The sequence below is a fragment of the Nannospalax galili genome, unplaced genomic scaffold (genome assembly GCF_000622305.1).
Source record: "Nannospalax galili isolate Female #2095 unplaced genomic scaffold, S.galili_v1.0 scaffold113, whole genome shotgun sequence".
In the NCBI taxonomy this organism is placed as follows: Eukaryota; Metazoa; Chordata; class Mammalia; order Rodentia; family Spalacidae; genus Nannospalax; species Nannospalax galili.
In genome coordinates, this window is record NW_008335444.1 from 4,003,311 (window position 1) to 4,015,561 (window position 12,251).

The 12,251-nt window shown below is 47.9% G+C and overlaps 1 protein-coding gene across 1 annotated transcript; it reads left to right on the top strand.

The window, feature by feature from the left end:
- Window positions 1-3,064: 3,064 nt before the first annotated feature.
- Gpr25 (G protein-coupled receptor 25) lies at window positions 3,065-5,014 on the top strand. Its single transcript, XM_008830273.3, has one exon. The coding sequence runs from the start codon at window positions 3,065-3,067 to the stop codon at window positions 4,142-4,144; it is 1,080 nt and encodes a 359-aa protein (XP_008828495.1). The 3' UTR covers window positions 4,145-5,014.
- Window positions 5,015-12,251: the final 7,237 nt, after the last annotated feature.

Sequence of the window (12,251 nt, forward strand, 5' to 3'; positions counted from 1 at the left end):
TGCTGCTCCCCTGTCAGCAGCTCCCCCCAGTCTGCCTTTCCCTGTGATGTCTTCACTGCTCATCTCTAGCTCTCAGGATCACTCATGCTGTCTCAGCCATAGACAGAGACGTACCCAAGAGAAGTCCAATAGCATTGGGCCTGGCATTGGCTGTCACGGCTCTAGCTATCCAGGGAAGGAGGCAGTAGCCCCCTTGGTCAACCAGGAGGTGGGCACAGCTCCCCAGCACCATGTGGTCAGACATTAGAAAGCTGCTAATCTCCACTTAGGGATGGAGAGGCCTTCAGGGAAGGCCTACACCTAGAAACGGGAGTGCCCAGGGACAGAAAGTCAAGTTTATCGTTGGTTCTGTCTCTTGCCTGCTGTTTCCCAGTCTGTAACTAGTGTGAGAGAGGAGAAAAATTGGTTTTGTTCTTGTTTATTTGTTTTGTGCATTTGTGTATGTGTGAGCACTCGTTACAGTGGGCATGTGGAGATCAGAAGACAACTTGCAGAAGTAGGTTCTTTCCTTCTACCATGTAGATTCCAGGGATCAAACCCAAGTCGTCAGGCTTGGTGGCAAGCACCTTAACTGCTGAGTCATCTTACCAGCCCCAGAGAAAAATTCTTGGCAGGAACAGAGGAAAATTCTTGCCCAGCACCCCCAACCCCCCATGTGTTTGACTTAATAGGTAGGTTTTGCAGGATGGGGGAGGAAGAAGTGGAGGATTAATCCCAGCCCTATCCTTTTCCAGTAGGGTGCTCTAACTACACCCTCCCTCTCTGACTTAAAGCCCTTCCACATGGTTTCATGAGGACTGGATTTGGACAGAAATGCTGCTGATAGCATGTTCCCATTCCCTGCTGGGGACCTCTATATATGGGAGGAAACTCAACCCAGGGGAACCTTAGGTCCCAGTTTGCCCAGAACAGTCCTGTTTAATGATAGTGCCTCTTTTACTTTCAGTAGTGTCTTGGTTTGGATCATAAATTATTTTGTCATCCTATCTCAAATCTTCAGGCTGAATACATATACATAAGTGCCCTTCTGTGTTCTTGTCCTCAGTTAAAGAGAGAGCTTCCACATAGTCCCTAAGTGGAGAAACTCATGGCCTATCTTCAACTCCTTTCCAGAGAGACCTGTGCTTTTCCAACTTCCTTTGAATGTACCTTCTCCTTTCTGTCCCTATTGTCAATAATCTATGCTGGAAGCTGGAATGTAGCTCAGTGGTAGAGTGCTTGCCTAATGTGGGTGAAGTCCTGGGTTTGATCTCCAGCCCTCACTCCTGAAAAATAAAATAATAGTTATCATCTATTTCTGGCACAAATACAACAGCCTCCTAGGGGTTCCCTGATGTAAGTCTTTCCCTTCTCTGATCCACAGTTCTGCCAGGGTCTTTTCAAAACAGACTGATGTCAGATGTCTCCACCACCGATAGAATGAAACCCAAAGCCCTTCAGGATCTTCAGGCCACAGCAACCCTGCCAGCTTCGTTTGTTGCCACACTCTTCTACCCATCCACACTCCTCCCCTGGGCCACACTAGGCAGCCTGCTTGTGTCTTCCTACTTGTCCTAGTGTGCTTGTTTCTTTCACTCCCTCCTAGATGGGCTCATTCTCTCTTTTCTGCCATTTTTTTTTACCTTCACCCCTTTCCTAGAACTGACTGTGAAGTGCTGCCCCTCAGCAGCCTTCTCCCAGCAGAAGTACGACTCCTTCTAAGCTCTAAGTGGACTTTGTTTTTAACACGTGCTATAGTTTGACTGATGGCATGTTGACCACTGCATACTCTGCATGTGTCTCTCCCCTGCCTCAGTAATGAACCTCTGAGGTCAAGAATGCATCTCTTGTGACACATGCAACAGGGCCTGCTATCTGAAGGAGGTCATTGTTAATGGGATGGAAGCAAACAGAACAGACAATCTCCCTCAAATGCTCAAGGCCAGGTTGTTCAATGTATCAGTCACTCATTTCTGGTGACAACAGGAACAAGTGTACATTAGTTCCAGCACAGCCCCTCAAGGGAGAGACATCTGTTCATCTGTGTAGCTCCTTGAGAAGAGCATGCTTCCTCTCACTCTCTTCTCAAGTCCTGCCATCCCATTCAAGGTCAGACTTCCTTGGCAACTTATCCACAAATCCTCTCAGTCCCTGGGGGGTCTCTTAGCTCCAATCTCATAACTTACCACAGCACATCTGTTGTTTCATTAGGTGCCATTTTGCATCAGGCCTCTTGCTGAGCTTACATCTGAGTGTGACTTAATTGATAGGTTTTACAGGGTGAGGGAAAATGAGAAGATGGGTTAGTCTCATGTCCTGTCCCTACCAGCAGGGTGATGGGGCTACACCTTCCCTCTCTGACTTAAAATCTATCCATAAAGCTCTATGTTGACTGAGTTAGGACGGAAATGCCACTCAGGGTGAGGCATATAGTCTTTCATCACAGGAGGCTAATTGGTTCAAGAGCTCTGATGGCAATTCCTGGTCAGCAACTAGACCTCCAAGGGTGGCTCCCCACCCTCCAGATCCCTTGTGTACCACATAGCAGACCACTTCCTTCCTAGAGAACTGGTGAATTAAAGAGGGAGGCCTGGACAATGTCCTCCCTTAAAACACCCTCATACCTGCCTGTCTCCTCCTCTCTGAAACTTAGCAAAGGAGGGGGAGCGGCCAGGGGAGATCCGAGAACAGATCAGGGCTCCAGGCCATCTCTTGCATGCCGACATCAGATCTCCCAGATACTAAGGCAAGCACCAGACTTTATAAAACAAGAAACTGAGAACAAATAGAAGCCATGGGTCACCAGCTCTTAGTGGCGGGTCAATCTCTTAGCCCTGAGGGACGTTTGCTCATAGTACCCAGTTGTGAAGCCCTGGCTGCCCTTCCCTTCGGGCCAGCCCCAATTTGGAGGCCACCACTCTACCACAGGAGGCTGCCCCTTCCGGCCCACGCCCTTCTCACCCACCACCTTCCTGCTCACCCATTCGCCTCGGCCTGGGGTGGCAGGAAGGGAGGTGCTGGGCACCGGCCGTGAAGAGCCCACCCCCTCCTGCTCAGAGCTGTGCTCAGGCGGGGTGACCCGGCCATGCAGTCCACCGAGGCCTGGAGCCCCAGCCCGGGGTCGGTGTCCTGGAACTACTGGGGCTCGGGTTCCCTGGACGAGGCAGAGCTGTGCCCGGCCTGGGACCTGCCGTACGGCTACACCTACATCCCAGCGCTCTACCTGGCGGCCTTCGCCGTGGGCCTGCTGGGCAACGCCTTCGTGGTATGGTTATTGGTCTGGCGGCGCGGGCCGCGGCGGCTGGTGGACACCTTCGTGCTGCACCTGGCGGCCGCCGACCTGGGCTTCGTGCTCACTTTGCCGTTCTGGGCCGTGGCGGTGGCGCGCGGCGGCCTCTGGCCCTTCGGCGACGGCCTGTGCAAGCTCAGCAGCTTCGCGCTGGCCGCCACTCGCTGCGCAGGCGCGCTGCTGCTGGCCGGCATGAGTGTGGACCGCTACCTGGCGGTGGTGAAGGGGCTGGAGGCGCGGCCACTGCGCACACCGCGCTGCGTGCTGGCCGCGTGCTGCGGCGTCTGGGCCGCGGCGCTCCTGGCCGGCCTCCCGGCCCTGCTGTACCGCGGGCTGCGGCCGGTGCCCGGGGGCAGCCAGTGCGGCGAGGAACCGTCCGACGTGGTCCAGGGCCTCAGTCTGCTGCTGCTGCTGCTGACCTTCGTGCTGCCGCTGGCCGTCACGGTCGTCTGCTACTGCAGCATCTCGCGCCGCCTGCGCAGCCCGCCGCACTTGGGCCGGGCGCGGAGAAACTCGCTGCGCATCATCTTCGCCATCGAGAGCAGCTTCGTGGGCTCCTGGCTGCCCTTCAGCGTCCTGCGAGCCATTTTCCACCTGGCGCGGCTGGGCGCACTGCCGCTGCCTTGCCCGCTACTGCTGGCGCTGCGTTGGGGTCTGTCTATCGCCACCTGCTTGGCTTTCGTCAACAGCTGCGCCAACCCAGTCATCTACCTCTTGCTGGACCGCTCGTTCCGCGACCGGGTCCGGCTCGGGGTCTGCGGGCGCGCGAGTCGCCAGGTGCGCAGGATCAGCTCGGCCTCCTCACTCTCCAGGGACGACAGCTCGCTGTTCCGGGGCCGGGCCCCGACCGCCAACTCTGCCTCGGCAGCTTGGTAGCCTCCCCAGGGCGGCGGAGGTGGAGGAGCAGCGGATCTCCTCGGCTCCGGAGAGAGGGGCCGCCGGGAGGGCGACTCTGCATCCCAGATGCTCCTGTTCTCCAGCAGCAGCATTCCGTTCCAGCCAGCACTGCCTCACCCTCTGCCTAGATCACCGGGGACTCCCCATCTGAACTACAAAGCTGGCTGCTGAGATGAACTATCCTCTCAGCCCAGAACGGGTGGGGGAGTGTGTGTGTGTGTGTGTGTGTGTGTGTGTGTGTGTGTGTGTGTGGTGTAACTGGGCTAATTTTCCCCACGGCAAGAAAGACCATGGACGGCCACCTGGAGAAGCACCGGTTCGCCTAGTACAAGCAAGGGAAGTGGGCTTCCTTCTCTACACCATCCAGATAGCTGGGACCAGAATATCCACTCCAGGCTCTCAAAGGCCCCTCTTGTCTCTGACTATTCAAAGTCCCGCTCAGAGACCTTTGTCCTCGGAAAAATGCCAAGTCTCGTCTAGCACTGTCGCAAAGACATTTTGTAGATCCTGAGGACCAACAGCCCTTTTGCTCGTTTTTGCAGCTGTGGTGCTGTATACTTAGTCATCCCCAATTCAGACTTTTATTTTCAAAGGCGCACCAAAGGCATAAGAACCCGTCCCAGTGTGAGGTGCCCAATTTGTTCCTTCCCACCTACTCTCCCAAAGTACCTACCTTGATGTGGTGACCCGTCTCTCATCAGGTGAAGCTCACCAGGAAGCTGTCTGGTCTTCTTTCTTGTTACCGGGGATCTGAAACTTTTCAGTAGGTGTTCAGATTCCCCATCACTCAGCCAGAGACCCCAATTTCTGTGACTTTAGTCTCCTCAATAAACACTTTTGCTAGCCCTAGTTGACAACTGTGTCTTTACTTGAGCAGTGAGAGTGAAATGAGTTTTCAGAATGTGGGTCCCACACTCAGAAAACCCTCAACTCAGCAACTGAGGCAGATTTCAGGGCAATGAAGGTTTGTGTAATGTTGGGACTGGGAGGGCAGTTGCACCTGTTGTGGGCAGTCATCCCTCAGAAGGGCAGAGAGTTGCTTATTCTTACTCTTTTTAAGGACATTTCACAGGATGAAAAAAAAAAGAATGAGGAAGATGTAGCTCATCTGCCTGCCAGGTGCCATTTCAAAGAGATGAGTCATTTTGATTTTTAAATGTGGACTGGGCAAAGGCTCCCCATGCTTCGGGAGCTTTTCCAGTACAAATGTTTGGAATTAACCATTTTCAGGCTTTGATTTAGCCTTTGAGGTTTCTGAAAGGCTTAGAAATTAAGTCTTTAATTTAAAAGGATCTGGTCGAGAGACATTTTGGTCAGTGAGGGAAGGGACTTGGTGACTGTACTGGTCTTCAGAGCCATGTGCGAGCTAGATCCTCATTGGATCATGGAGTGCTCACACAGATTGGTGCTTTTCTGCTAGATTGGGTCTGAAGATTGCCGTTCTCTGTTTAGCCTCTTCTCCCCTCACCTAGTACTATAGCATTTGGGGCTATTGTTTTGGAGTATGTTAAGCATCACCACCTACCTTGACCTCATCTTGCAGCTGTTCCTGTTAAAAAGAACATCTTTTTTTGCCCCTCCCATATACCCTGACAGCAGCAAGCCTTGTAGACCCTGGGTCGCCTGGGCCAGCAAAATGTACTTCAGACACTTTCAAATTTAAGAGCTCTGTTCTATCATATTCCTACCTGTCCTTCCCTGTTTCCTAAGGTGAAGACCCCAGAACTTCCAGAACAGGGGCAGTGACCCTCAGCCAGGTGTGTGTGTGTGTGTGTGTGTGTGTGTGTGTGTGTGTGTGTGTGTGTGTGTGTGTGTGTGTGTGTGTGTGTGTGTAGTGACCCACCCGTGTGTGTGTGTGTGTGTGTGTGTGTGTGTGTGTGTGTGTGTGTGTGTTTAGATCTCAGTTTATGGAACAGGTGCTTCTCTTGACTGCTGGGCCCAAACTTCCCTCCAAATTCTTCATCTTATTACAAGCTCCTGGAAGATAGACAAACAGAAGGCTTCTCAGGCCCACAGAGTGTTTTCATCTCCCTTGCGCAGTGCTTACTGAAAATCAGCATTTACCTTCCAGCATGGAACTGTGCGAAAAGCCATTTCCTCTCTTTGGGAATAGCACTCAATTGGTCTCCTGTGTGCCTTATATTCAGTGGAGTATGAGCTCTCATTTCCCAGTAAGAGAGATGAGGCATGGATGCAGGAACTAAGATTGCTGGGGCATGGCGGGAAGAACAAATCAGTGGGCGGGAGAGATGGCTCAGTGGTTAAGAGCACTTACTGCTCTTGCAGAAGACCAGGATTCAGTTCTCAGCACCCACATTGGGCAGTTTACAACTGCCTGTATCTCCAGCTCCAGGAGAATCTGATGCCTCTGGCCTCCACAGGCCCCTGTACTCATGTGTACATACCCACACAAACACACACATACACATAATTAAAAATAAAAAACAAGCTGGGTATGGTGGCACACACCTGTTGTTCCAGAACTTGGGAGGCAGAGGCAGGTGGAGCTCTGTGAGTTCAAGGCCAGCCTGGTCTACACAATGAGTTCCAGGACAGCTGAGACTACAGGGAGACCCTGTTTCAAAAAGATCAAAAATAAATAAATAAATAAAAATAAAAATAAAAAACAGCCAGGTGAGGTGATGTATACCTTTAATCTCAGCACTTGGGAAGCACAGGCAGGCAGATCTCTGTGAGTTCGAGGCCAGCCTGGTCTACACAATGAGTTCCAGGCCAGCCAGGCTACTTCATGAGATACTGTCTCAAAAACAAAATAACAAAAACAATGATCAGTAAACAAATAAAGAAAGCAATTGTTTCCTTTTCATCAAGAACTTTAAAGATGTTCATGTCTCATCCTCTCAAATTTCCACACTGTTTAACCTTGTAATCTTTCACTTCTGCCATTCCCTTCTAAGCATTAATGCTACACGATGAAAGCTTAATTGATGTGCTCTCATGAATATGATAGACTGATAGGCAAATTTTAAGATGTCATTTAAAGAAAAATAAGAAATATTGATAATAAGTTACAATGGGGGACTAGACAGATGGCTCAGTGGTTAAGAGCACTGGCTGCTCTTTCAGAGGACCCAGGTTTGGTTCCCAGCACCCACATGACAGCTAACAACTATCCATAACTTCAGTTCCAGGGAATCTGATGCCCTCTTCTGACCTCTGCAGGCATTGTACCACAGGGGTGCGCTTACGTGCAGGCAATATACTCAGAAACATAAAAATAATAAATAAAATATTTTAATAAGTTACAATGGAAAGAGTAAAATTGCAGAAGTTAATTGTATCATCCTTCAATTCTGAGGATGTAAAATTGTCAGCACTGGTTTTGTTGAAGGAAAACATTAAATGTCTCCTAGTTCTTTCAACCAAAACTATCTTTTGCTCTTTCTTATCCCTCAGGTTTTAGACATAGTCATAGATAAGATTCTTTTCTTTTGATGTTCAATGATCGAATACTAGGTATTCTATTTCTTTGCTATTTGTCTCTCCCATCAAAATGTGCACTCTATGATTATATGGAATTTTGCCATTTGATTCTATGCTGTGTCCCTGTGCCTAGAGCCATGTGTGTGTGCTGCAAGTGTTCCTTAACTACTGCTGAATGAACAGCCATCAGAGCTGTGTCATCATGTGAAATAAAGAGAGGTGTAAAAGAAATGATACTGCATTTTATGTATGATAATAGTTTTATTTGATTAAAGTACACAAAAGACTGGAAGAAAATATAATAAATGTGAACAATGACTATATTAGAATAAGAGAATCAGAGCCTTTCCCCCCTGCATTCCGTTTCAAAACTGTTCAGAAGCATTTTTAAGAACAGTAGCAAGTAATGAAGCTCCTATTGCATAGGGGCTGAAATCAGATGCGGACCCGGCTTCACACTGCATAGCCAGCTGCCTGTCCCTGGGCCCCTTGCCCAGCCTTCTGAGCCTCACGTCTTCATCTGAAGGCTGGAGCCGATCATATCTGCTAGGCTGTCTCACAGATCAAACAAAATGATGTTCTTGAAAGTTTGTTGTAAGTGGTGGTGTTTTAGACAGATGTACTCCAGAGGCACATCCTCAGGACTAACATGTTCCAGGCCCAGCTCTTCCTTTCCATGTTGTAAGAATAGAGACCTGTGGAGTTGCCCTGGGGGTTGACAAGGTCAGTATGCAGGCTGGGAATATAACTTAGAGTCCTTGCCAAGTAGATAGAAGGCCCAACAAAAGAAAGGAAGAAACAAGGAAAGAAAGGGAAGGAGGGAGGGAGGGAAGGAGGGAAGGAGTGAGGAAAGAAATAGAGGAGATAAAACAGTAGGAAAAAGAAAAAAAAAAAGAAAGAAAAAGAAAATCCACACCCAGGCAAAGACTGGTACCCAGGCCCTCTGTGGTTCTTGACTTGCTTCTTCTGACTAATTCTGACCTTTCTCCTCACTTCCCTCAACCCCATGGGTCTGTTCTCAGGGCAGGGTGTGGGAACTTGGGGCCCAGACTGATGAGTGATCTGGGGAGTTCAGAAGGGTGGCAGAGTCTGGGTGCACGTTGGTGGTGTGTGAATTGACTCATTCCTTCCCCACTGAGGGCAGAGGGACCCTGGACATGATGAGGGCATCTTGTTCATTTATCAGGTCTGAGTCCCTGTCCTCCTTGGCTGAGTGGCCTGAAGGAAGCTACTTATAACCCCCCACATCCCCCAGCTCCTTCCTGCACCTGCCACCCAGACCCAGCAAATGAAGTAAAGAATGGCCAGATCAGGAAATGCTGGTAACTTCAAGGGAGGAAGAAAGCAAAGTGGTAAAATCTCTTTTCCTCTCAGTTATCTTTAAAATCAAAAAGAGCTTACACGAGTTTGTAATAACACTGTCTGAGACTCATGTTTACATACGTCACAAGCCTTTAGAGATGCACACTTGTTTTGTCCATCCCATAAGGAGGACACCAAGAGCCAGAGATGGGAAGTCACCAACTTAAGATAATAGCAACCCTTCTATCTGTGTAGCACATTGTGGTTTTTAGAAAGCGCATATGCATGCTTTCATTGATTCTGACAACCCCGTGGCAAGCAGCAATGATTAGCTTCACTCTATCACTGAAGACTCTGAAGGTGGGAAAGTGAAGGGGCGACCACAGACCAGCAGACAGCACAACTTGGCCCCGGTCACCCTCTTGCCTGTCCCTGTCACTCCTCCCTGGTGACACACAGAGGTACCTTCTCCATTTTGAACCTAGCTCATATAGGGCAACTCCCTGAATTCTCCTTTCCCTCTCTGATTATGAAAGTAATAAAGATCCTTTGGGTTTGGGGACATAGGGTTTTGTGGTTTTTTTGAGGCAGGGTCTCACACTGTGTTGCCCCAGCTGGACTCAAACTCCTGGGCTCAAATGATCTTCCTTTCTAAGTCTGCCACATGATTGGGACTGCAGGCACAAACCACTACACTTATATTGTTTTTGTTTTTAAAAGGGAACTAAAATAAGACATACTAGAACACATATGATATGAAAGAATGGGGGAGGGGGAGATTGGGTGATGAAGTACAAGGGGAATGGAGGATAAGGCAGATTAACTAAAACTAAGGATGGATGAAGAAATATTATGAAACCCCACTGGTTTGCAATTAAAAACAAAATTAAAAAAAAAGAAACCAGTTTGATTGGAAGTACTCCCATAGAGGTAAAGACACTGCTCCCAGAAGACACAGTTATTAAATGAAAATCTTAGTGCTAGACATGGTTTACCTCCCAATGAGTTATAGGTCAGCAAGGAAACTCATAACAACACAGGCTATTGAAGTTGCTCTTGGTTGGCCATCATAACTAGATGGTAAGATCCTATTGCTGAAGACACCACACACTCTGGCTAAGGACCTAAAGAAATCAATCTTGAACTACCCAGGAAACACTCTCCCTGCTGGCTAGCTTTCTTCATTCTTGAAGATGATATGCATGTTGCTGGGGAAGAAAAGACTTCAGTGGCCTCACCCAGTGCTCGATCCTGCATGCTACAATCCCAACCTATCAGGCAAGATGTGCCTGCTGGTGAAATTATGGCAAGGCAATGTATTGGGGTAACCAACTCCTCTCTTCATCTAGTTTGAGGCTTGTTCCATAGAAGGGAATTCATGCTTGGTACTGAAACATAGTCAAAACTCAAGGCTGCAAGGTCATAAACCCACAGGAGCATTTTTCAATGTTTTGCTAAATGGCCCTGTTTTTAAACTGTCTTCTAAATATCTATGGTTATTTGCATAGATTTGTGTTATTCCTTGGTCAGAGAAGCTTCTAATTGTAGTGGGCAGTGGTTAATCAGAGACTCCTAGTTGTTCAAAGTGTTGAGAATAAGTGACTGAGTGAGTGTTCAGTCATAGATGGTGCATCTATATCAATCTGTGCCACCAGGGCTCAGGGAACATCATGGAAGATGGGGAGGAAGGAATGTAAGAGCCAGAAGATGGAAGTAGTCCTGTGAAATGCTCTGGACTGTTGCACACAGGAACTCACAGTTGCTGTGGTTACCTATACAAGATGGGCACAAGGTCAAACCAGTTAAAAAGTCCAGCATGGGGGCTGAGCTATGGGGCAGCAGTTCAGAGCACTGGCTGCTTTTACAGAGGACCCGGATTAAATTCCCAGCACCTACATGGTGGCTAACAATCATCTGTAACTCCAGTTTCAGGGGATCCAATGCCACCTTCTGACCTCTGCGGGCTTTGAATGATATGGATGCACTCACATACATGCAGGCAATATACTCATACACATAAAATAAAAAATAAAATATTCTTAAAATATATTTTAAAAGATATAAAAAAGAAAACTACAGGAAAACACACAAAAAAACCCATGAAAGTACCTATTATTCCACCACAAAGATACTGTAGATTATATTTCTTTTTTTTGAAAAAATTATTTTTATTTTATGTGGATACATGTATATCTGTGTATGTATACGTGTGCAACATGTATGTAGGTGCCCATGAAGGCCAGAAGAGGGTGCGGGATCCCCTGGAGCTGATAGGTAGTTGTGAGCTGCCTGATGTGGGTGACAGGAACCAAACTTGGGTCCTCTGAAAGAGCAGGATGTGCTCTTAACTGCTGAGCTATTTTTCCAGCCCTGAGTATATTTACACACACACACACACACACACATACACACATATATATATATATACACACACACACACACACACACACATACCATATAGACTGTTATGAGTCTGTTTTACTCACAAGTATGTAAGTAGTCACTGGCTTAAGACTGGTATATTTGTTAACATATATGTAAACATATGTGTGCATATGTCTATATAGAAATGCTAGGGCTTGAACCCAGGGTTTCACTCTTCAAGGCAAGTACTCTACCATCAAACTACAGTCTTGGCCCTGCTAGTATATATTATACACATTATAGTCCAGGCTAGCCTTACATTCATGATTTTCCTGCCTCTGCCTCCTGAGTACAGGGATTATAGATGTGAGCCCCATGTTTGGCCTATAGTTTGCTTTTGTTACTTAACAATATACTGCATTTTGGGGCTGGAGAAATGGCTCAGTGGTTAAGGGCACTGGATGCTCTTGCAGAGGACCTGGATTCTTTTCACAACACCCACAAGGCAGCTCACAACCATCTGTAACTCCAGATACAGGGGATTTGACACCCCCTGCTAGCCTCCACAGGCATTGGATGTACATGGTGCACTTACATACATGCCAAAAGAACACTCATATATGTAAAATAAAAATAAATTTTAAAAATGCTGCATTTTATCATGTCCTTAAAAATTATTCTACAACATGTCTTTAAAGTTTATTACATTATAACGTAAATGTAAGCTTTTGTGCTGGTTTTTAAGTCAACTTGACACAAATTTGGATCACCTGAGAAGAAGGAACCTCTATCAGACTGACCTGTGGGCATGTCTCTAGGGCATTTCCTTAGCTGCTAATTGATGTAAGAGGGCCAAGGCCACTGCGGGTGGTACCATCCCTAGACAGGTAGGCCTGGGCAGTATAAGAAAAGTAGTTGAGGGCTGGAAAGACAGAACAGCAGTTAAGAGCACTGACTGCTCTTGCAGAGAACCCAA

Coding starts and splice junctions, on each gene's coding strand:
- Gpr25 (XM_008830273.3), top strand. CDS start 3,065: ATGCAGTCCACCGAGGCCTGGAGCCCCAGCCCGGGGTCGGTGTCCTGG.